General features: G+C 43.0%; 3 protein-coding genes and 1 non-coding gene across 18 annotated transcripts; 2 read left to right on the forward strand and 2 right to left on the reverse strand.

The window, feature by feature from the left end:
- On the reverse strand, positions 2,161-2,233 carry TRNAR-CCG. Its single transcript has one exon. It is a non-coding gene; the product is annotated as a tRNA-Arg (tRNA).
- LOC8074712 (pentatricopeptide repeat-containing protein At3g14580, mitochondrial) lies at positions 2,354-5,129 on the forward strand. 13 transcript variants are annotated; one of them, XR_002453834.1, is made up of 3 exons: positions 2,715-4,444; positions 4,519-4,585; positions 4,675-5,129. XR_002453834.1 is itself a non-coding variant. In XM_021462390.1 (2 exons), the coding sequence occupies exon 2, from the start codon at positions 2,863-2,865 to the stop codon at positions 3,952-3,954; it is 1,092 nt and encodes a 363-aa protein (XP_021318065.1). In that variant the 5' UTR covers positions 2,369-2,708; positions 2,860-2,862; the 3' UTR covers positions 3,955-5,129. The 13 variants fall into 13 exon arrangements, 2 of the variants coding, with proteins under 2 accessions (XP_021318065.1, XP_021318066.1); XR_002453835.1 differs by having other exon boundaries at positions 4,707-5,129; XR_002453837.1 differs by having other exon boundaries at positions 2,715-3,720; positions 4,296-4,444; positions 4,519-5,129.
- LOC110436405 (probable UDP-arabinose 4-epimerase 2) lies at positions 8,063-12,194 on the forward strand. Of its 2 annotated transcripts, none has more exons than XM_021463491.1 (11): positions 8,063-8,310; positions 8,541-8,665; positions 9,152-9,276; positions 9,771-9,884; positions 9,958-10,065; positions 10,160-10,251; positions 10,597-10,738; positions 10,823-10,926; positions 11,003-11,132; positions 11,251-11,395; positions 11,521-12,194. In XM_021463491.1, the coding sequence occupies exons 2-11, from the start codon at positions 8,605-8,607 to the stop codon at positions 11,745-11,747; spliced, it is 1,248 nt and encodes a 415-aa protein (XP_021319166.1). In that variant the 5' UTR covers positions 8,063-8,310; positions 8,541-8,604; the 3' UTR covers positions 11,748-12,194. The 2 variants fall into 2 exon arrangements, with proteins under 2 accessions (XP_021319166.1, XP_021319167.1); XM_021463492.1 differs by having other exon boundaries at positions 8,075-8,315.
- Positions 18,620-21,222, reverse strand: LOC8066792 (B3 domain-containing protein Os06g0194400). Of its 2 annotated transcripts, none has more exons than XR_002454049.1 (6): positions 20,968-21,222; positions 20,731-20,841; positions 20,486-20,653; positions 20,172-20,381; positions 19,755-19,843; positions 18,620-18,927 (listed from the first exon to the last, which is right to left on the reverse strand). XR_002454049.1 is itself a non-coding variant. In XM_002448495.2 (6 exons), the coding sequence occupies exons 1-5, from the start codon at positions 21,118-21,120 to the stop codon at positions 19,791-19,793; spliced, it is 687 nt and encodes a 228-aa protein (XP_002448540.1). In that variant the 5' UTR covers positions 21,121-21,222; the 3' UTR covers positions 18,620-18,927; positions 19,755-19,790. The 2 variants fall into 2 exon arrangements, 1 of the variants encoding a protein (XP_002448540.1); XM_002448495.2 differs by having other exon boundaries at positions 19,755-19,835.

Below are 22,144 nucleotides of genomic sequence, written 5' to 3' on the forward strand. Positions count from 1 at the left end.
GTATCTAAATGGCTCTATTCCACAACCTAACACTCTTGCGCGCGCGCACACACACATGATCCTTTATGTGAACTTAGCATAGCTTAGCTAGTTGAGTTCCACATGGTGGAACTTGCCTACAACTCTATTTGAAGTCCCCGATTTGGCATATGTGCACATATTTTTCTAGATTTACTCCAATGTCTGAGCGGTGTTTTTGTTTTAGTGGTAGGCAACATGCCTATCCAATAGAGTATGTACCTTCATAAGTAAGGATTGATTCACAAAAGATGGTCCTTGATTATGGCTAGTGTAGCGCCATAGCAAAAACTGCCACCACTCCCATCCACTCGTGAACCCATCCTCATCTATTACCCCTATAGGTTTAATGGTAGGCGAGATGACCATCCGGTTGATCCTTGAATTGATTATGGCTAGTGCAATGCCATATAGCAGAAGCCATCGCCGCTGCCATCCACCCTGACTGATTTCATCCTCATCTATTACCACTATAGCTTCAGTGGTAGGCAACGTATTTATCTGGTGGACTATATGTGTTTACATTCATAATTGTTATTCACAAAACATGCTCCTCCATTATGGCTAGTGCAGTGCAATAGCAAAAGTCGCCGCCGCTGCCATCCACTCTTATGTGAATCCATCCTTACCATTGTTGGTAAACTGGTAAAGTGAATTATCTTTTAGTGAATAGGAAGAATTTTTTTGACAAATGATGCTGAGAAAGCCTGATGATTCCATCAATCGGAGCGCATTGAGCAACAAATTGACTTGTACATGACAAACTTTAAGCAGATTGATAGCTGATCGATGATAGATAACAAAACCAAACTAATTAATAAACCCCATCATTGTGTGATTCATACGTCATACTTTGAAAAATCAGCAAGATAACAAAAGGTTCTCAGTACATGCGCGCAGTTCCGATCCTAAAATGCATCCACCAGACCACTAACAAGGTTTCCATAAGCTCCACTTCACTTGTGACGTTGGATACGATCAGTTCGTCAACAACACTTCTGGTTTGCACTGGAAATCCCACTCGTATGTACGTCGGCCAGGATGGCATACAGCACTCTGCGGAGGCATTAGGTCACGGTGAGTAATGGGCTAATGGCATTAGGTCACGGGCCATTCTTCCCCAGTGCTTATCCTCCCCGTGCATTAGTATTTGACCTTTAATTGCCCATGATTAGTGTGTGGCGGCTGCGCAAATGACAAGGGGTCACAATCTCACAGATATATTGGAAAAGGGAATCGCGATAGCACCCCAGCTGAATTTGTGTATTATATAGTCCAGATTATTGTGAGTCCTAAGATTAACTTTTCGATGCAAATCATGTATAATGCTAGGTCCTAGGACACGTATGTATCCACCATGGAAGGGCTCATGGGACTTGACATTTTTTGGAAAGAAATTTCAGTTAAATTGATTTTATATCTTGGGAAAAGCTATAGTTTACTTAGACTAGTAAAACTAACAAATCTTGCGATAGTCTCATATCTCATGCATTTAGACATTATTTTTCTACGCAAAAGATTTACACGAACACGAACGAATTAAGAAGGTCACGGAAAGAAGGTGACAAAGAAGCTCCTCCTTCAATCAACAAATAAAGGAGTTTGCACTTTGTGGTGTTTTGCTAGACTATCTAAAATGGTACACTCTCCTTCAATCAACAAATAAAGGAGTTTGCACTTTGCGGTGTTTTGCTAGACTATCTAAAATGCTACACCTCATAAACAGGTTTTCGTCCCATCTAGTAAGTAGAAAGAAAGACAGAGTTGTAGATAAGAAAAACGTAAAAGAGAAAGTACAGAAACAAATTCAAGGTTTCTCATACAAAACATAAGACTAGGTCGTAGAAAAAAAATGCCGAGAAAAAACTTTAAGATAGAAATACATAAAATTCTTGGAGGTAACTTTTTTTTACTCCCCGTATTAATTTATAAGTTAACAAACACTATATTTTAGAGAACAAAATATGAAAAACTTTTGAAGATGCTCATCAAAATCAAAATTTTGTTACCACGTGACAATCGCTACAAATAAGAAAAAAAAAAGTTAAAAAGACAACTCTCGGCCGCCACTGACATGTAGACAGCGCACAGCGATGCTCCCCAAAAGAACAAAAATGAAAAAACTATTCAAGAATTTGGGATCGACCACGATGGGACTCGAACCCACAATCTCCCGCTCCGGAGGCGAGCGCCTTATCCATTAGGCCACGCGGTCAAATTGTTGTTATCTGCAGATTTGTATGGTATCTATACAATAAAAAATACGAGAGTTGGGCTTCCGTGACAAGAAGCCCATCGGCCCACGAGAGTATACTACGGATACATTCACAAAAAAAAAGAAAAGAAAAAAAAAGAAAGAGTATACTACGATACGAGGCCTTGAAAATTTTGCAAAATCGACCTCCTTGTGCACACCGCCGCCGGCCGCCCCCCGCTTGCCCGTCCTCTAGCTCCGTGCCTCCGTCGGCCGTCCTTATCCTCCACCTCTCGCGCTGGCGCACCGCTGCGGAGCTGTTCCAGCGCCGCGCAGGAATCGGATCTTCCGCGCGTCGGCGGCTCCCCCTCGGCGGCGTCCAGCGACGGAGGGGCAGTCCAGGCTCGGCGGCGGCGTCGAAGGCTCCCCCTCCCGGCTCTCGCCAGTCGCCTCGCGCCCTCGCCTCCGTCCTCCGCGCACCGGCCGGCGACTCTGCGTACGCACCTCCCTCTCCCCTCCCGCCTCTACTGTAAGTGGGAGCCCGGCCAGCTGCCCAGGGTGGCCGGGCCTTGGCTCCGCCGGTCATACCCTGGGTTCAGGGTCTGCCAATGCTCAGTCCTCACCCAGTCCCTACCTCCTTACCACAGATCATGTCGAGAGCCTTAGCCCGTCGCCCAGTACCTCCTTTCCTGAAACTTCGCTCCACAGTGTGCGACGACGGCTACTGGATGGGAAGATTGGATCACAAGGACTGGCTCGCCCCAAATGAGGTGCTCAAGATATTTGCAAACATCAGGGACCCTAGCCTAATAAACAGTGTATTCAAGAAGGCATGCAGCCGGATAGACTACAAGCCCAGCGAGGCGCTATACAGCTTGATGATTGACAAGCTGGCCTTCGCCAGGAGGTTCAGTGATGTGGAGGAGTTGCTGTCCAAAGCCAAAACTGAAAAGTTGAGGTTTTCGGACGAGTTCTTCTACAGGCTGATCAAGATGTACGGCAACGTGGCAGAACATCCTCAGAAAGCCATCGACACGCTCTTTGCAATGCCTGGGTATAATTGTTGGCCTTCTACCAAGACGTTCAATTATGTTCTTCACATGCTTGTGTGCAAGCGGCAGTACGAGGTTGTTCATGAGATCTACTCGAGCGCGCCCAGGCTTGGGGTGACATTGGACACCTGCTCCTTCAATATTCTTGTCAAGGGTTTGTGCCAATGCAGTAAATTTGATGAGGCTATCTCCTTGCTGCATGAGATGCCGAAGCAAGGGTGCCAGCCTAATGTGGCGACCTACTCGACCTTTATGCATTTCCTTTGTCAGCGTAGTCTGGTTGATAAAGCATTTGAGCTGTTTGAGAGAATGCGGAAGCAGGATATCGCTGCAGATACAGTTGTGTACAATATTTTGATCTCTGGTCTCTGCAGGGAGGAAAGAGTGTCTGAGGCATTCGATCTCTTCAAATCAATGACTTCTGAAGGGTGTTATCCTAATTCTGGGACTTATCAGGTACTTCTCGATGGTCTCATCAGTTTAGGAAAGTTTTTTGAAGCCAAAAGCCTTGTTAGCACTATGAGTACAGAAGGTGTGAGGCCTAGTTTCCAATCATACAAGCTACTGATTGATGGCCTCTGTAGTGAGGACTGCGTGGATGATGCACATCTTGTCTTGAAGCAAATGGTGGGCCAAGGTTTTGTTCCTCGGATGGGCACTTGGACAAAACTTCTCACATCCATCTTCTAATTTTGGTTTTCACATCAGTGATTTCCTTGGCCTGACAAGACACATGAACGGAAACTTCAAATTTTACCAGACTCCTGAATGAGGGTCGTCAAGTTCTGTTAGAGGAGCAAGTGGACAAATGCAGGCTTGAGTTTGTGCTTGTAGTCTTGTGTACCACGGCTATATGAATGCTGCCTGTACATGATTATAGTTTGGTGTTAGCTTCCACGGATGTCAACCTGAAATATATAAGGCTGACAAAAAAATCCATTCAATTTTGTAGGTTTGCAGCTTCAAATTTTAAAAAACCTTTCAAATACTCAATGAAATATCAATCTGAATCCACATCTATGCATTTGCAGGTGATTTATGCTTGGGCAGTTGAATAACTAATCTTCTATGGACCTCTCCTGCATTGTGAATTCAGTTTCCAGGCTAACAATATGAAGATGCATGCCATGAGTCTTTTTGGCCTTTTACATCCTTGAAGAGGAACAGAGCATCCTAAATAGTTAGCTTCTTAGCTCTTCTGTTTTCTGTTCGTCTCCTTAACTAGCCACATGACTAATATATTCTGCTCACTAGGTTGCCTGATAGTCATGAAATCCACATGTTAGCCTTGTAAACTGTCCGTGGAGAACTATGTGGATCTGTACGTACAAGATGGCCTTTTAAGCCCACTAGATGAAGATTTTCAAACTATTACTCTCAGCAATTTACTTGTTGCAGTTTTATTTGCAGTTTTGATCCGATCTAATATCTATTCACATCAGGGAAAGAATCTGGTGACCAAGGAAGCAGCAGCATTGGACCATGCTATCACTGTTTGACTGAAAAGCCTGGGTTAAAGCCTGAAAGCCAGATATGCGTTTTGTGCATTGCATTACTGCAGTTGTTTTGCAAAGCGAACAATTGTTCGGGTCTGCATAAAGTTGCTGTAAATGGTTCATTCACAAATTACAGTCGGGGAAGTGGGCACAGCAATATGCTGTTGAGAAATTAGAATTACTTGGAACAGCAATATACGTATGTAACTGCGTATGTAGTTGTGATGAGAGGGAGTTGTGGTGGTCCGCAAACACCATTTCAACTATTGTTTGCATTTGTTGTATAAAAAAAACTATTGTTTGCAATGTACTTAGCCAGCCATGTGCACCTGCTGCTATTTTTTTTTAAAAAAAACAATTGTTTGAAAATGATTAGCATATTCGATGCGGGGTGTTGGATATCAAAGCGATGTGAGAAAATCGACTTTAACAGTGTATTTCGCATAAAAACGTGCTTCCTAGTGTTCAATGGGTAAATTTCTGCTCGCCTTTGGACAGGCTTATTTCGCATATAGGCCAAATGTTTGTTTCGTGTAGAGAATACTGCATGCCACAGCCAAAAGCAGGGCAGCCGATCAGGTTTATGTTCTTGTTCCTGTGCCTATACGGCTATACCTCAGAATCCTGTGCATGTTTGAGGAGCATGTGGTGAACTGTTTTCTGGGATGGGACGAGGGGATGCCAATCAGGCATTCAGTGGCAGATCATCAGGCAGCTGTCAAGCCTGCAAACGAACATATAAAAAGGTTCTTGTTTTTTTTTTGGTTGTTTTCATTCACATCATTTCGTTTCGCCCATATCACTCATCCTTTTTCTGCCGCCGAGCATGACTAGCTCGCCAATAGCTAGCTGATGGCCCAGTCGATCGTCACCAAATCAACACGAACCATCGCGTCCTTACCGGCTATCGGCTATCGGCTATCGTCCTCAGGTTCTGCCATTGTTGCTTGTTTGGCCACCACCCAACTCCCAGGCGAACACGAGTAGTTGCCCATTGACACTGGAAGGCAGGTGCCGGTGCACTGGCTGCTCCTGCTGTGTGTGATGGGCCATCCGTCACCACACCGGTATTGAGCCGTGACCAAACTTTTGTCGTCACGTCACCGATCGCGAGCCTCCCAAGTCCCCAAACGCCGAAACGCGCACGAAAATGAGCCCAGTGCTTGGCTGCTTTATTACAGGCGTTAGGCAGGATGCGATCAAGTCGTCGTGCTGAGTCCAGCACAGCTACGGAAGATTCCAAGAAGCAAACAAGAAAACAAAGAGAGAGAGAAGAGAAAACGAGAGGAACGGGAATCATCAATGAATACGGAGTACGTTTTTAGAATAAAATGCATATATTTTGCAGCCTAACACACTACTCCTCCGATGTCTGATTAGGCATGGTTAGATTAGGTACCATCTCTCAATCTTGCGCACAGTAGCGTTGACCATTTGCCTAGTTAGTTAATGGTTGGACAATAGTTGCCAAATACAGAAGAAAGTGCTACAGTATCTAAAACCAAAAAATTTCTCCAACTAAGGGACTGTTTAGTTGGTGAAAAATTTTGGTTTTGGATACTGTAGCACTTTTGTTTGTATTTGAGCCTGTTCGCTGGTCTGAAAGCCATGACTGAAAGTATTGTACATTGATTTATTATGAGATAAAAAATACTACTGGCAGGCAGAAAAAACACGGCTTATAAGACAAGCGAACGGAGCTGTTGTCCAATTATAGACTAACTAGGCTCAAAATATTTGTCTCGCAAATTACTGATGAATTATATACAATTAGTTATTTTTTACTTATATTTAATGTTTCATGCATGTACTGTAAGATTCGATGTGACAAAAAATCTTGAAATGGTAGAATTTTTTCAGGAATAATAGCCCCCAAACAAAGCCTTGAGGCCTTGTTTAATTGTATTTTTTTTAAATGGACACTATAGTATTTTCGTTTATATTTGATAAATATTGTCAGATCATGAACTAACTTAGACTCAAAAGATTCGTCTTCTAAATATAGACAAACTATGCAACTAGTTATATATATATATGCGCTACATGTATGTGTCGTAAGATTCATCAGAAATTTTTTTAAAAAATTACAAAATTTTTAAGGCCTTGTTTAGTTCATGAAATTTGTTGGTTCGGGATACGGTAGTACTTTCGTTTTTATTTGGTAATTATTGTTCAATCATAGACTAACTAGGTTTAAAAAATTTATCTAGTAGTTATAGATAAACTGTGCAATTAGTTTTTATTTTTGTCTATATTTAATACTTTATGCATGTGCCACGAGATCTGATTTGATAGAGAATTTTAAAAAGTTTTTGATTTTAAACAAGGCCTCATTATCGTTTTGCTGCAGTGTTTTTCCTGCTCTGAGAATCCTCCGTTGTCGGAGGGCACATCACTGCACTGACGCTTGACGGGGCGGTCAAGTACACACCAAGCCGAACCTTCACGGGCAGCAAAAAGAAACTCGTAGACGGCTGGAGTGGACGACGAAGCCGCCGTCGGTCCATCACGTGACGCGAGCAACGCGGAGGAATTGGAAGCCTTGTTTAGTTCTTAAAAAAATTTACAAAACTTTTTAAATTCTTCATCACATCGAATCTTTAGACGCATACATAAAGTATTAAATATAGACGAAAATAGTAGTTCATGATCAGATAATATTTATCAAATATAAACGAAAATGCTACAATATCAACTTTTTAAAAAATTGTTGGAACTAAACAAGGCCAACTGGAACTGGGGCCTGGCCCCCTGGCCCTGGCCGCGGAGAGCCACGCCAATTTGACTCGCACAAATCCTGGCAGCTTTCTCGATGCCAAGCTACCCCACGTCCTGTACAAAACTCGCAACGCAGCTTCTGAATTTGGAGGCACTCAAAGCTCGCGAAAACCGCCATTACAAGCTTGCGCCCGCTTCGAGTCCTGCTCAAGCATCACTCACACTCACAGGGACAGGGCACGGCAACTTTCTGCGCTCAGGTGCCCGTTCTGTTCTTGTCATCACACCAAACGAGCGGGCAGCTAGCAGAAACCAGAAAACACAACAGAGTTTGGCCGATGGGATCACTACTCACTGCTACGAGGAAATTACCAGGGGATTAGTTTTTTCTTTTAAAAAAATAGCTGTTTTGTTTTTTTTGGCAAATTCTCAGGAATACGTAGTACGGAGTACTGCATGCCAGCCAACTACACGCAAAAAGGAGATTCATTGGACAGAAGAACAAAAAATGTGAAAAGATTCTGGTACAGTAGCACCCCACATGTGCTTATTATGACGACCCGACCCGGTAGTATAGAAATTAGAAACGCAAACGCCCCTCCCGACGACTTGCTCCGCCTCCATCTCCTTCTCCTCCCTCCCTCCCTCCTCAGCTGCTGTCACCTGACCTCCCTCCCTCTCCGCGTCGCTCCCCATCCCGTCCCATCTTGGCCTGGACACCTGGGCTGCCCCCCCTTCGTTTCCGCGCGCGCGGACACGCTGAGTCGCCGCCCGAATCCTCCCGCCTCCCCGCCGCTGCCAACGTCGATCTGCGACCGCGACTCCGCGCGAGGTGGGGTGAGCGAGTTCCCTCGCCGTGATCCAGTTTTCTTTCCCCCCGTCGTTTCTTGAGCTCTCGCCACGCGTTTTGGGTGTTGTTATTCGCCGACACTGGTGCCTTTTCTCCGTGTTGTTCATGGAGATCCTTCTGTTCTGTCTGCGTGTGTACCTCTACTTTGATGCACATGCAAAGGTTTGATCTTGAGATGGATTTTAATCGTGCGTGGGTCGCGTGGTATGCAGATTCAGAAGGTAGGAGGAGGGGAGACGAGTTCCTGTCGGTTTCATTCTTGGCCGCCGACTTCACATGCCAACAACCCCAAGAAGCAGAAGCCAGGCTAGGACCACTAGGCCTTGGATCTTGTCAGGTACATCAATTCCTTCCCGGCTTTACGCTCCTCTCTGTTTCCCCCCTTTTTTGCTTCTATAATAACTCCAATGATCTGTCTTTAAACAGCAAAGAGGTGATTTTTGACCACTAAATTTCAAACCGAAATGCCATCCTTTCAAGTTTACTGTGCACCACAAAAAAGAATATATATATATATTAAAAAAAAACTGAACTAGCTGGTCATGTAAATTTACTTTCTATTGTGTGCTGGACCTTCAAATGTTTTTAGTACAAAACCAATAAACACATGAGACTGCATATGTGAATCCCCAAACTTGTGTGCTGGACGTTCAATTTTTTTTTGTACAAAACCAATAAACACATGAGACTGCATATTTGAATCCCCGAAAATGAGTGGTGCTGAGTAGAATTAACTGATCTTTCGCGCACTCGGACCACAATTGAACCAGCCATCATATTTTACTTTGTGCAACTTTTAAATTTCTCCCTGTCTTTTTCACAGGGATGGACTTTGCTGATTCGCGACGGAAGCCTAATTTCACGGGGAAGATTGCCGTGGCAGCTGCACTCACGGTGATGTGCATAATCGTGTTGAAACAGTCCCCCAGTTTCAGCGGTACCAGCGTGGTACGTGCTGAATCTCTCCACAAGAACTACCCCCCATGTCACTGTCGCTTGCTGTTGAGTTGGCACTACTTGTCATTATTCCTTCTTCCAGACGACTTAAGTACACTGCTTATTTTCCATGGAACATCAACGCGATGGGTTCATGTGGGAACTGCCATTATGGTGATTGGATGAGACATTTGTGCGATGAATGATGCCTTCTATTCTCATGGTTTAATGCTTGCTGTTGTAACTCTATTGTGCAAGGGTTATTTTATCCTGATACATTATTGTGACTGGGTCATTTTACTAATACATCTGTGCTATTGTACCAGGGTTATTTTACTGATACATATAAGCATCATTTGTTCTTGATAGTTATAACTCTGTCACAGTTGCACAGTTTCAGTAATTTCCTAGAAGTCGTTCAATTCATGCGTGTAGTTCTTTATTAATAGTTTTTTTTAATCTTTCCAACTGGAGGCATTTTGTTGATGCACTCACATTTCCTGCAGTTCTCTCGCCGTGAAACTGGGGTGACCCATGTGTTAGTAACAGGGGGAGCTGGGTATATTGGCTCACATGCTACTCTTCGTCTCCTTAGTGACAACTACCGAGTTACCATTGTGGTAATCTCTTATTCCTATCTCCCATTCCATTCCTCACTAACAGTCTGATGGTAACAGCAACTAATGTTTACAGGATAACTTATCAAGAGGGAACATGGGAGCTGTTAGAGTTCTTCAACGGCTATTTCCAGAACCTGGAAGGCTTCAATTTATTTATGCTGATTTGGGCGATGCCAAAGCTGTATCCTTCCTTTGAAGTTTAATAACTTAGTGCTCCCCCTCCCCTTACATAAAATGTATTGCTGAGATTTGTTTTGCACTTAACCAATAATCAGGTGAACAAAATATTTTCGGAGAATGCATTTGATGCTGTTATGCACTTTGCTGCTGTTGCTTATGTTGGTGAGAGCACAATGGAGCCACTCAGGTAAAGGCTTGTTCTAGGCATGTAATATGCTGGTTTTCTTTTTTTTGCTCAAGTATTTCAAAGCTTCTGTTGATTTTTCTTTGATGTGTATGTGGTATTTTGTTAAATTAAATTAAATTTATAATGGAAGTCCACACGATTTTTGTCATTCTTGGAAGCCTATCTTCATCTTTAGCTCAAAATGCTTCTATAGTTTAAATGGATGTAGTGCAGGTTTGATTTTTTTTTGTTCCAACTGTTTTCTATGCTGCTTCCTTGGTATTAGCTCACCGTGCAAAAGTCATGTGCAGAAAATGTTGTTCTTCCTAACCAACTGTATATACTCTGTTAACACTGCTATAACAGGTACTACCACAACATAACATCAAACACATTGACAGTTCTTGAGGCAATGGCAGCACACAATGTAAATACTCTGATTTACTCGAGTACATGTGCAACCTACGGTGAACCTGATACGATGCCTATTGTAGAAACAACTCCTCAGGTTAGCCTCTCAATCCATGAGTTTTTACCTTCCTTAATTTTATAGATGCTGTCATGATTCTAACTATTTTCTAAACCACTGCAGAATCCTATCAATCCATATGGTAAGGCAAAGAAGATGGCAGAGGACATCATCTTAGATTTTACAAAATCAAAGAAACAATCAAACATGGCTGTCATGATTTTAAGGTTGGTTTTCAGCAGCCTATATTAGATTGCAATACATGGAATAGTTCTAACCTCTTTCCTGCTCTGTATAAATTAGATACTTCAATGTGATTGGATCAGACCCAGAGGGACGTCTAGGAGAAGCTCCAAGGCCAGAGCTTCGTGAGCATGGACGGATATCTGGTGCTTGCTTTGATGCAGCTCTGGGAATCATTCCAGGGCTAAAGGTATTCTACATGCTCATTTCAGTGCCGTCAGTTCCCTCTTTTACTCTTGTATAATTAGCTGCATCCATTAATTTTACATGAATAACAATCATATATATTTGATTCTTTGCTCTTTCAGGTTCGTGGAACTGATTACCCCACTGCAGATGGAACTTGCATTAGGGACTACATCGATGTCACAGATCTTGTAGATGCCCATGTCAAAGCTCTTGGTAAAGCTGAGCCAGGCAAAGTTGGAATCTACAATGTCGGAACAGGACAAGGTTGTTGAAAGATCAATAACCAATAACCAGATCAAAAAAATTTCAGAGAAAGATACCCTTTTATTTAAGATCATAATCATATGCCTTCCTCTGTCTCTGAACATGGTGTTTTTTTGTCTTATCAGGTAGATCAGTGAATGAGTTTGTGAAAGCTTGCATGAAGGCAACAGGAGCTTCCATCAAGGTTGAATATCTTGCCCGTAGACCCGGAGATTATGCTGAGGTATACAGTGATCCATCGAAAATCTACAAGGACCTCAACTGGACAGCCCAATACACTGATCTTGGCCAAAGCCTTGCCCAGGCATGGAAATGGCAGAAAGCGCACCCAAACGGATATGGATCAGCCTGATTCAGAGTTCAAAGGTTGAGAGACTCATCACGCAGATCCAAGGGGTCTATGTGCAGTGATATAGCCTTCAGATAATTGGTTCTTCAACATAGAAACATAGCAAACAGCAACACAAAAGTCGTGATTCTTTTATTGCAGTGCTGGAAGAAGACAAAAGTATCACAGAGAGAATGCACTACCTGTTCCTTGATTAGTTTCATATATATAGGTCCTCTTTTTGTTGTTGACATTTTAATATATTTTGATGTGTGCTGAGGCACTATATAATAACACAAATGAAATTGTGTTGTAGACAGGGTTAGATCAATCTCGTGTATCAACCTTCGTTGTGGTAGAATGAAAGGATATAAATAAGTTGATGTATGTTTTTGTTTCCCAACTTGTTTCAAGTCTACACAAGGCCTGATTGTGCCAGGTTCAGCGAGCTGAGCTCCTTGTGTTTTGAGATACATTGAGTCAGTGACACAAGCATTTCTTTGAAAGGTGGTCTCACATGCAAATATTATACAGAGAACATGTGATTACATTCATGATCGCTCAAAAAAAAAAAGGAAAGAAAAACAAAAGAGTGCTGGTTTAGTCAGCCCGAAGCCCCCAACATCACATGGGAGGGTCTTGGTCGTTCCATGTGGACTTGTAGGCTCATGACAGATATCCCATGGATGTAGAGAGCTAGAGGAACGCCCCCCTATTTGTGTGTACACTTGTTCATTAACTCACTCTACAAGTTCCACTTATGGATCCTCCTCCCCTCTATTTTAGTTGGTTCATGCCTTCTATAAAGCTTACCAACAGTTGGGACAGATAGACATGTAAATTGGGTTTGCATAATCCCAGTTAATTCTTCCTTCACCTTTGCCTCCTTATAGGCTACCAGCATCAGATCTTAGACTGCCTAAACAAGTCAAGGACCTGGTGACACTGACATGTCACACGATGATGCTGATCTGGCGAGGCAAAGTGGCCAAATAGGGAAATCACACGCAATTCACATGCCCATTCCGTCAATTAAATTGGTATAACATGTAGTAGGAGCACTAAAAAGGCCCAAAGGGAGAGTATACCAGCAATCTAAGCAACCCATGAATCCAAAAACACACGCATGGACACTAAGTCAAACATAGCGGGGGCGTTCCGTAGTTTCGATGAACTCACCGACAGGTATGTTCTCAGTTTTTTTCTGAATTCGGAAGTCGGGGGCGTCGTCGTCGTCAGAAGAAATCGAACCAGGCCTCGAGATACGAGAGCACGAGCAGGAGCATCAGGGGCAGCAGCCTCTCAGGTCCAGCTGCGTACCACAGTAAGGCGCCCGCGGCGTCCGCGGCGCGGCGGACGAGAACCGGAGGCCGCGCGCCTGGCGCCCGCATGCCGTACATGACAAGCAGCAGGCCGCCGGACATGAGCCCAAGCGCCAGGATGACTTGCCACGTGGTGAAGGGGTCCAGAGGCGTGCCGCCGGGGTCGTTGCGGCCGACGACGACGAGCAGGAGGTACGACATGGCGGTGGCCACGGCGGCGAGCCCGGTGCCGACGAAGTCGGCGCGCCCATGTAGCTCGCGCCCGTTCCTCGCGCGATCCATGCGCTCGTACGTCCTGGAGCGTCGGCGGGCGTCGGCGCGGCGGAGTGCTGACGCCGGTGGGTGTACTGGGCACTCCACCTGCTGCTGCTGATGATGATGATGATTTCTTTTCCGCAACGGCGGCGATCTTTGCGGTGGTTGCCAGCAGCAGAAGCGCGGTGCAGCTTTAGACTCGAGCAAGGCTGCATATATATATATATATACCAGCCGGCCAGCCGGGGAATGCAGTTTCATAGAATTAGCACGGAAATTGTACTTCCCAAATGAGAACTGAGAAGTATCTGGGAAGATGTACTCTGCTTGTCGGATTGATGCGACGAATGCGGCAGATTCTTTCTCGGACGTTTCCTTTCCTATAACATTTTGCAATGCGTCGATTCATGCAGCGCAAATTGAAATCGAGCAAATGCTGAATTCTCTATGGACAGTTGAAAGCATATACATTTATGTGGATGATACGATGCAACGTCCAATTTCACTGCCTGATAGATGGTTGTCTTGTCTGGTCCGTGATTGAAACTCTGAACGCATCTCTTGAATGAGTGGGGAAACAAGAATACTCTGAACTCTGTTCATGTATAATTGTTCCCAATAAAACTAATCTACAGTTTTTGCTGTGTAACCTGCTAAGTTACAATCATTCAAGGATCATTGTAGAACCTACAGTACTTTTGGTTTCCGGCAACAGTGATGATGAACGTGCAAATGTTGCAGGAAAGCGCGCCAGATCGGACAACAAAAGAAGATTTACAAATATTATAACACTGCTGCAGTCTGTTAGTCGTCTTCAGTTCATTTTATTTTACTTGTTTTACTTCAGTAGTATACTCCCTCCAGTCTTTGCTAGATACATTAATTTTAGTATCTATGTAGACATAATTTATATATAAGTAGGTAACAAAATCTATATATGTAGAAAAGCCACACACAAAAATATAGGGGATAAGACCACTTCCGGCATTGCTATGATAAAGAAAAGACTTTCTCACACAGGTTGAGAAAACTCCTAAACCCAAACCCCACCCTAACACAGGGGCACCGTTGCCTATTGAGAACCAAGCCCCTGTGCTTTGGTCATGAGATAGATGAGGAGATTTTTTTAATCATATCTTAAAATTCGCTCCCATGGGGAAATGAAGATGAAGAATTTTTTTAACCATATCTTGAAATTTGCTCCTCTGAAAAGTCAAATCCAGGGCCTATGGAGTGCCGCTGAATCAGATGGACTGTAGTCTCATTGGCCAAAATCTATGTATCTAAAAAAGATGGTCATTTCAATTTGATTACATGTCCATTCGTTCTGAAATAAAATAAAATACAAACTGAGCCATTGTCCTTGCATGCTTCTGAAGTTTTAATAGTTTCCATGCGAATACTTTTTTTAAAAGTTCTTGCTCCTATTGATTTTTTAGATTTCTCTAGGATACTCAGGCCTTGTTTAGTTTGCAAAAATTTTGCTTTTTGGTAACTGTAGCACTTTTGTTTTTATTTGACAAACATTGTCCAATCACGAAGTAACTAGGTTCAAAAGATTCATCTCACAAATTACAAGTAAACTGTGCAATTAGTTTTTATTTTTGTCTATTTTTAATGTTCCATGCATGCGACTAGAGATTCGATGTGACGGGGAATCTTGAAAATTTTTGCGAACTAAACAAGGCCTCATCTTAGGAATGCAACATCCATTGTATGTTGCTGAATCCAGTTGTTCGGATATTTCAGAAGGAAAAGGAGATGCAACTGAAGAAGGAGACAGGTAGTACGCAGTAGAGCTATTATTTGTAAAGCGAAATTGTAAGCAGGATTTTTTATACATAATTGAGAAGGATTCGATTTTTCCCTGAAACTCTGATGGTGGGCATGGATGGGCACATGGACCATGCGTGGCCATCGCCATGGCGATATGACCGGTTGCAATAAAAAACACACTAGCTTCCAAATGACCCACGTCGGTTAGAATTTAAGGATTAAAGATCCTCCCTTCCTAAATTCCCTAGCATGATTTTTTTCTTTGGAAAATGACACTGTTTTCTCAATATAGTTTCACGAAAGCTAATTAATTGTTCTGAACGTCATTTAGAAAGCGAAGCCGGCAAAGCCGCTGGAAGCTAAACAAATTAAATGGCCTGGAGCCAAGAGATGTAACGTCAGTCTCACTCGTGTTATTTATTTCTCATGAAGAATTCACATGTAATTGGCTCTTCATTTATATTAATAAGACGCTGGTAACTTGTATACCAATAAGATCTTGTTTGGATGTAGTCGGATTCACATCAATCCACATGTGTTGAGGTGGATTAGAGTGAACTTGAACTAAATTTCACCCTAATCCACACCAACACACATGTATTGAAATAAATCTGATAGCATCCAAACAACACCTAATGTGGAAGTACTTCCGTCTAATAAAAACTGGCAAAGCTTTTACCGTTTAAAAAAAAACAAAATAATGTGGAAGTAGCCATGCTGAGCCTTCATTCTATGTAGCCGAGGTTGTTGGGCCTTGTTTAGTTCAACCCGAAAACTAAAAAAATTTCAAAATTCTTCGTCACATCGAATCTTTCGACACATGCATGAAGCATTAAATATAGACGAAAATAAAAACTAATTGTATAGTTTATCTATAAATCACGAGGCTAATCTTTTAATCTTAGTTAGTCCATAATTAGACGATATTTGCCACAAACAAACGAAAGTACTACAGTAGCGAAATCCAAAATCTTTTCGCATCTAAACAGGTCTTGGTTTAGTTTGACGTGCCCGTTTCTGTTGAAACATACTAGCAGAACTGGTTCGGTTTTTTTTCCCTGAAAAATGCCGATGGCATCGACGAGAGCCACATGCCATGGCTTCCGTCAGAAACTGGTCTTCCTCATATATGACAGTGTAAACTGATTGGCTAAAACAACACTACATATATATTCTTAAAAAGCAAATCAGCCATTCAGCCAGTAGCTTCTGCGAAATACAGCACACAGCAGTTCAGTTCCATGGAAGGCCTTTGTACTGCAGTTCGTCCATCCGTGCTCGGCCAGGCGGATGCCGTACATGGTGACGTAGGCCTCCTTTAGTGCACGAAAACCTTGTTCAGTTGCGGAAATGAAAAAAATTTGGCCACTATAACACTTTCGTTTGTTTGTAACAAATATCGTTTAATTATGGACTAACTAGGCTTAAAAGATTTATCTCACAATTTACAAGCAAATTGTGTAATTATTATTATTATTGACTATATTTAATGCTTCATGAATATGCCACAAGATTCGATGTGACGGGGAATCTTGAAAAGTTTTTGGTTTTCTGAGTGAACTAAACAAAGCTATATATTTATAACTATAGTAAGATTCGTTTCACAAAATACATGTAAACTATATAATTAGTTATTTTTTAATGTATATTTAATGTTCTACGTATGTGTCAAAACATTTGATACGATAGACAAAAAAATAGATATGCCTTGTTTAGTTCATCCTAAAAACTAAAATTTTTCAAGATTCTTCGTCATATCGAAACTTGCAGCACATGCATGATATAGATAAAAACAAAAACTAATTGCACAGTTTGTCGCGAGATGAATTTTTTGAGCCTAGTTAGTCTATGATTGGATAATAATTGTCAAATAAGAACAAAAGTGCTACCGTGCCCAAAACAAAAAAAATAGAACTAAATAAAGCAATAGTCCCCTGGTTCCCCTTTGCTCACTTGCACTGTAGTCTACTCTCACAGAGAAAGCTGTCTGCCCCCATGGTTTCTGCGGCGCAATTGCCTGCTTCCGGCGAGCCAAGCCCAGCCGAGACGAGACCGGACTGCCGACCCAGACGGCCCAGACCTGCGGCTGGTGGCGGTCCGGTCCTCCGGCTACCGGCGGTCAGGTCACGCGCAGCAGCAAGTCCGCATCGCTCGTGCGCCGCGCTAGGCTCATCGGCCAGTCACCGTCCGGCCGATGTTTTCCTCCTCCTGCCGTCCTACGTGTCGCCGCCGTGTGTCACTGTCCGTCCTTGAAGTCGAAGCAACTTCGCAATTCGCACGTAGGTTCGCGACAGTCGGAGCGTTTATTTGGACATGGTTACTCGCTTGTGTTTAATATAATCGGCATCAGGTTTGCAGACTTCAGTTAAACAACTAAACCAGGTGCTGCTAACTTGGTTAGCCTTCCAAAAAGGGGATTTCGTACTCTCTTGTCCTTGTCCAGCTTGTGCCGAGTGCTGACAGGGCTAGTCAAAGCCCATATTCTCTTGTATTTAATCAGCGAATCATGTGGGTACTATTACCATCAGTGACAGAGCTCAGATGGATCTTCTAGTAGTACCTGAAAGCTGTCAAATTCCAGAACAGATCCTTCGCAGCGCAATTTCTGAGAAAACCTACTGGCTAATGACAGTGACCTGCAAAGAATGTCTCCAGAAGGTACTAATGTTTGTACGTGTCATATTTAACTCAACAAGTGAAATGAAGATCAAATCAAGCCTCCATGAGTTAAGGATTAACAAGGGACATAGGGCCTGCAAGTCTGTTCATTTTTTCTGAAAACCTGTGGCTAAAGATACTGTTTGCTGATTTATTATAAGAGAAAAATATTATTGAATGGCTGGTAGATTCAGCAGATAAGCTCAAGCGAACATCGAGATCTTTACCAACAAAACACACCGCCAACTAGTAGTACTTGCAGCTCCTAATCTTGTTTAACATTTGAACAACGGCAGTGGCAGTTGCAACATGAACCTTTGTTGCTTCCTGCGCTATCATCATGGCTAAGTATATAGAGCCAGCCAACACTACACATGTGTTTCTGCAATTCCATGCCTACACATCAAAAAGGAAAATGATGAAACGAGTGAACATCCCAAGTTCAGTCCGCATACCAACTCAATGGCTAATGTTGAAAAATAAACTTCGCCTCGGTATAATGCACTAGGTTTTTCTTTTGCCTAAAAAGCAACATTCAGCAACTCAGGTGGTTATGTTCCAAAATTTTATTATCATGCACCTGTGGCTTTGTTTTCTGCACATGGTCTGCATAATTTTCCAATTTAATTGAGCAAGTACCAAAGTTAATTTTCCAGTATTGATGTACAGATTTCACTTTTGATGAAAGCATAATACTAGATCTAGATGAAAGCATTTTATATTTAATCACATTTATACTTATGATGTGTATATATGTAAGTGTTTGTATTTGTACTGTGATTTGTAAAATAAATGTTATTGGTTATTCATAATTTTTTATAAATATCTTATTTTGTGTTTTATTAATAATTTTTGTTATATAAATTTAGTTAATTAAACTCTAAAGAATTCAACATGAGATTGCTTCTCTTTTGTGTATCTGCAACAAACTAAGTTCCTGACAACGAGAAATAGCAGCTGCCAGCTGGTCGATACATAGTGTCTGTATTACTGTATACTAGCACCATAAAGCCATCAACATCCCCTTGCATAGTGCAGATTGAACCGTTCAATTGGTAAGCCCAAGAAGTACACAAATTAGCAGCTGGTAGATACTACTAGGTCAGGTAAACACAACTAACTTTCTGCCACCCAAAAAGGTTACACCTAGCAATTTCCAGATGCGAGCTTGTCCTACGCTCCGGCCTCCGTAACTGAGTGAAGGAACAAGGAAACATGTTAACATCAGGACAGACATTCATCATCCTGAAAATTGTGTAACATTCACTAATTTATCCAAAACAATAAGAAGTCAAACAAGGAGAGTCACTTGCGATGGAAGTACAGTAAGTTTTAGAAACACACATCTCTTTGGTTCAAACTGTGGACATGTCAAATTAAGAATAAGAAGACAATGTGCCAAGCTATTTGCGCTTCCAACAACAGCTAAGGCAATATGCTTTCCGACAAATACTAAGCAAACAATTATCTTGCAAAACATACAGAAAATGTAATATTTTACCCCCCAAAAAGGTACAGAAATGAAATTGTGTAAACAACCACTACAAACCTACAAGAGGAATCTCCGCAAAAAAAAAAAAAAAAAAAAAAAAAAAAAAAAAAAAAAACAAGAGGAAGGTGGAGCACAGAGTTCAAGTACCAATGAAATGTATCTGGAAAGGAAAAGGCAACGGTACAATAAAAAAATATCATCGGTTGAAAGAGTCATCAGACCATCTAGTACTTTCTCAGTTCATGCATTGATTGCATGCCTATTAGACATTGATCAAATAAGTTGGACAAATGGAAGCCATCCACCCAAAATATGTTGGCTTTGCGATGTGAGATCAAGATAACCTCACTAAAGCAGCATAGGTCCTTGTATTTTCAAAATTAATGGAAGTGAGATTATAAACATTGAAGTTTGTTGATCAAAAGCTGAAAGTTCAAATACAATGTGGAAATGGGAGAATTTACCCAAAAAAAGCAGAAGTATGAAACTCTGATTCAACCATTTCAAACAATGAAGGTCAAATTTTACCTGCTCCAATCACCATATTAGAAGCTACTAGTTTCATCAGTGCTCACTTTCAAAGTAGGAAGTTGCTCGAATTATGTAGACCTGCACCACTTGCACAAGAGAAATTGCTTGGTCAGCATTATTACAATCAATCATAGATTTCGCGTAGTTAGTCCTTAAGAAAAACAGATGGTACTGGAACATGACAGATAAGAGGCCATGATAACATCTGAATCTGATAACTGGAAACAATTGAAGTAAATTTGTACAAAGGTCAAGTTTGGAACAAGACAGATTTTTATTTCTTTCTAAAGAAAAGAACCTGTGATTCCATAAATTTGGGTTATTCTTATTCAGTTCCCGGCAACACTCAACCACCATGCAAGTTCCACTGACGATTCAGACATGTTGTTGCTATGCAAAATAGATCTCAATCACCTTGAACTTTGTCTGCTCAATGAGTTGGAAGACCAAGCAATCTCCATCATGCAGCTTGTGCTCGATGGCGAACTCTTTCCATCCAGTGCTGAGGCCAGCCTTCTTTGCGAGGTAGAGCGTGTCTGACTCGTCACCCTCCTCATCCACCACCAGGGTGATCGTCTCATCACTCTTGGGCAGGTGCTTCCGGCAGAAATACGTCGGGAGGCCCTGCGATTTCACACGCCAACCAAACAAGAATTTAGCACGATGGGGGATGAATTAATAATCGAAAACAACAGGACGGTGCCGAACTGAAGCTTCCTCTAATTTACCAGCCAGAAGCCTCTGGTGACATGGGACTGTATCATGGGCTGGATGAAGATGGGGAAGCTGGAGCCCAGATCTTGCACCAGCTCCTCAGCCTTAGAGATGGCGTAGCTCCTCTCGGCAGCGTCCAGCGGCACCCTTGCATTATACTTGAGCAGCTTCTTGACCCTGACCTGCAGAAATGCCGATTGAATAAAGAAAGGGTTAGCCAGAGAAAAGAAGGCCTCGAGCGACACAAGTTCACACTGACCTGGTAGTACACGGGCTTCTCGGGGAGGTCGGCGAGTCGGCCGGACCGCCGTAGCGGCTCCACGCCGGCGGCGGCACCGTCCCGCGGCACCCGCGCCTTCCACTTCTTGGCCTGCAGAAAAAAAAAAAGCCGATTTGGATAAAGTATGTATACCCAGAGAATGACACAGAAAAGAAGGCATGGAGCGACACAAGAAGCAGCGGTCTGCGGTCAGTCAAGAATGAAACCGGGACACACCGGCGAGGGTTTGGCAGCGGCGGCGGCCTCTCTGACGGCGGCGGAGAGGCGGTGGAGCTGCAGCTCGTCCAGCTTCCGCTTGTTCGCCTCTACCTGCCTCTGCCGCTGCGCCTCGTACGCCACCGCCACCGCCACCGCTACCGCCTCCGCCATCTCCCTTCTCGCTTGGATTTCTTTGAGCAGCTTCTCTCGGGGAGGAGAGCAGTGCAGTGCAGTGCCGAGAAAAAAAAGAAGGACTGGAATTTGTGGAGCCGATCCAGGTGCACACGGACGGCACAAGGGCTCTGAAATTGAAAATTTGTTAGGATGCAGTTGGCCCATCCCTACTTTCTCGAAACCGAACTCTCTTGTGATCGCGTCGGCCCCGCACGGCGAACGCTCGGGCCCGGCCCAAACTGACATGAAGGCCCGCCGACCGCCCAGCGTCCTACTCCTACTTTGCAAGCTGTGCTGTGATGCGCCACCTTTTGTGGGATTTTGTTCTTGCTTGCCAGCAGTGATGTTGGGATGGATTCGCAGCGGCGGAGGTGCAAATAAGCTCCGGTTTCTCGCATGGTGACTGGTTGGTATTGTCGAGCTCGGACGCGGAATCGGCCAAGGGGATGAGGAGTTCGTACCCACTCCATTCAGTCTGCGATGCAACATCGGTTGTGCAGCCGATGGTCGGTGCTTTTGCTCTGTCTCTCGGGACAAGCTTCTATTGCGGCTGATGTAGCCCATTGTGGCGATCTGTGTTGATGCGAACTCGAGGGCTTATGGTGGCAGTCCTCTTCCTTCTGCTGTTGCTTGGGAGAGAAGCCAATGGCGAGCTCACCTGTGATGTGGAGTTTAGACTTTAGGCCGTGTTTAGTTTCTAAAAATTTTCAAGATTTCTCGTCATATCGAATCTTGCGGCATATGCATGATGTATTAAATATACATAAAAACAAAATTAATTGTACAATTTATATGTAAATCACGAGACGAATCTTCTAAGCCTAGTTACTCCAAGATTGAATAATATTTGTCAAATAAAAATAAAAATACTAACAGTGCCAAAAACCTAATTTTGCGAACTGAACAAGGCCTTAGAGTATGGAGGGTAGAGGCAGTAGATTGGAGCAAGCAGAAGAAGGTGCTGCTGACCCTTACCTGTCCAAAGCCTCGGGGGTCGGTCTCCTTCGCGCTGGTCAGACCT

This window comes from Sorghum bicolor, chromosome 6 (genome assembly GCF_000003195.3).
Source record: "Sorghum bicolor cultivar BTx623 chromosome 6, Sorghum_bicolor_NCBIv3, whole genome shotgun sequence".
In the NCBI taxonomy this organism is placed as follows: Eukaryota; Viridiplantae; Streptophyta; class Magnoliopsida; order Poales; family Poaceae; genus Sorghum; species Sorghum bicolor.

What these genes read in the sequence shown, in the direction of transcription:
- LOC8074712 (XM_021462390.1), top strand. Translation starts at nt 2,863, where the DNA reads ATGTCGAGAGCCTTAGCCCGTCGCCCAGTACCTCCTTTCCTGAAACTT.
- LOC110436405 (XM_021463491.1), top strand. Translation starts at nt 8,605, where the DNA reads ATGCCAACAACCCCAAGAAGCAGAAGCCAGGCTAGGACCACTAGGCCT. An exon ending in ACTACCGAGTTACCATTGTG is followed by an intron (nt 9,885 to 9,957) that starts GTAATCTCTTAT and finishes TAATGTTTACAG; the next exon opens with GATAACTTATCAAGAGGGAA. An exon ending in TTGTAGAAACAACTCCTCAG is followed by an intron (nt 10,739 to 10,822) that starts GTTAGCCTCTCA and finishes AAACCACTGCAG; the next exon opens with AATCCTATCAATCCATATGG.
- LOC8066792 (XM_002448495.2), bottom strand. Translation starts at nt 21,120, where the DNA reads ATGGCGGAGGCGGTAGCGGTGGCGGTGGCGGTGGCGTACGAGGCGCAG. An exon ending in AGAAGCCCGTGTACTACCAG is followed by an intron (nt 20,654 to 20,730) that starts GTCAGTGTGAAC and finishes GCATTTCTGCAG; the next exon opens with GTCAGGGTCAAGAAGCTGCT. An exon ending in TCACCAGAGGCTTCTGGCTG is followed by an intron (nt 20,382 to 20,485) that starts GTAAATTAGAGG and finishes GTGAAATCGCAG; the next exon opens with GGCCTCCCGACGTATTTCTG.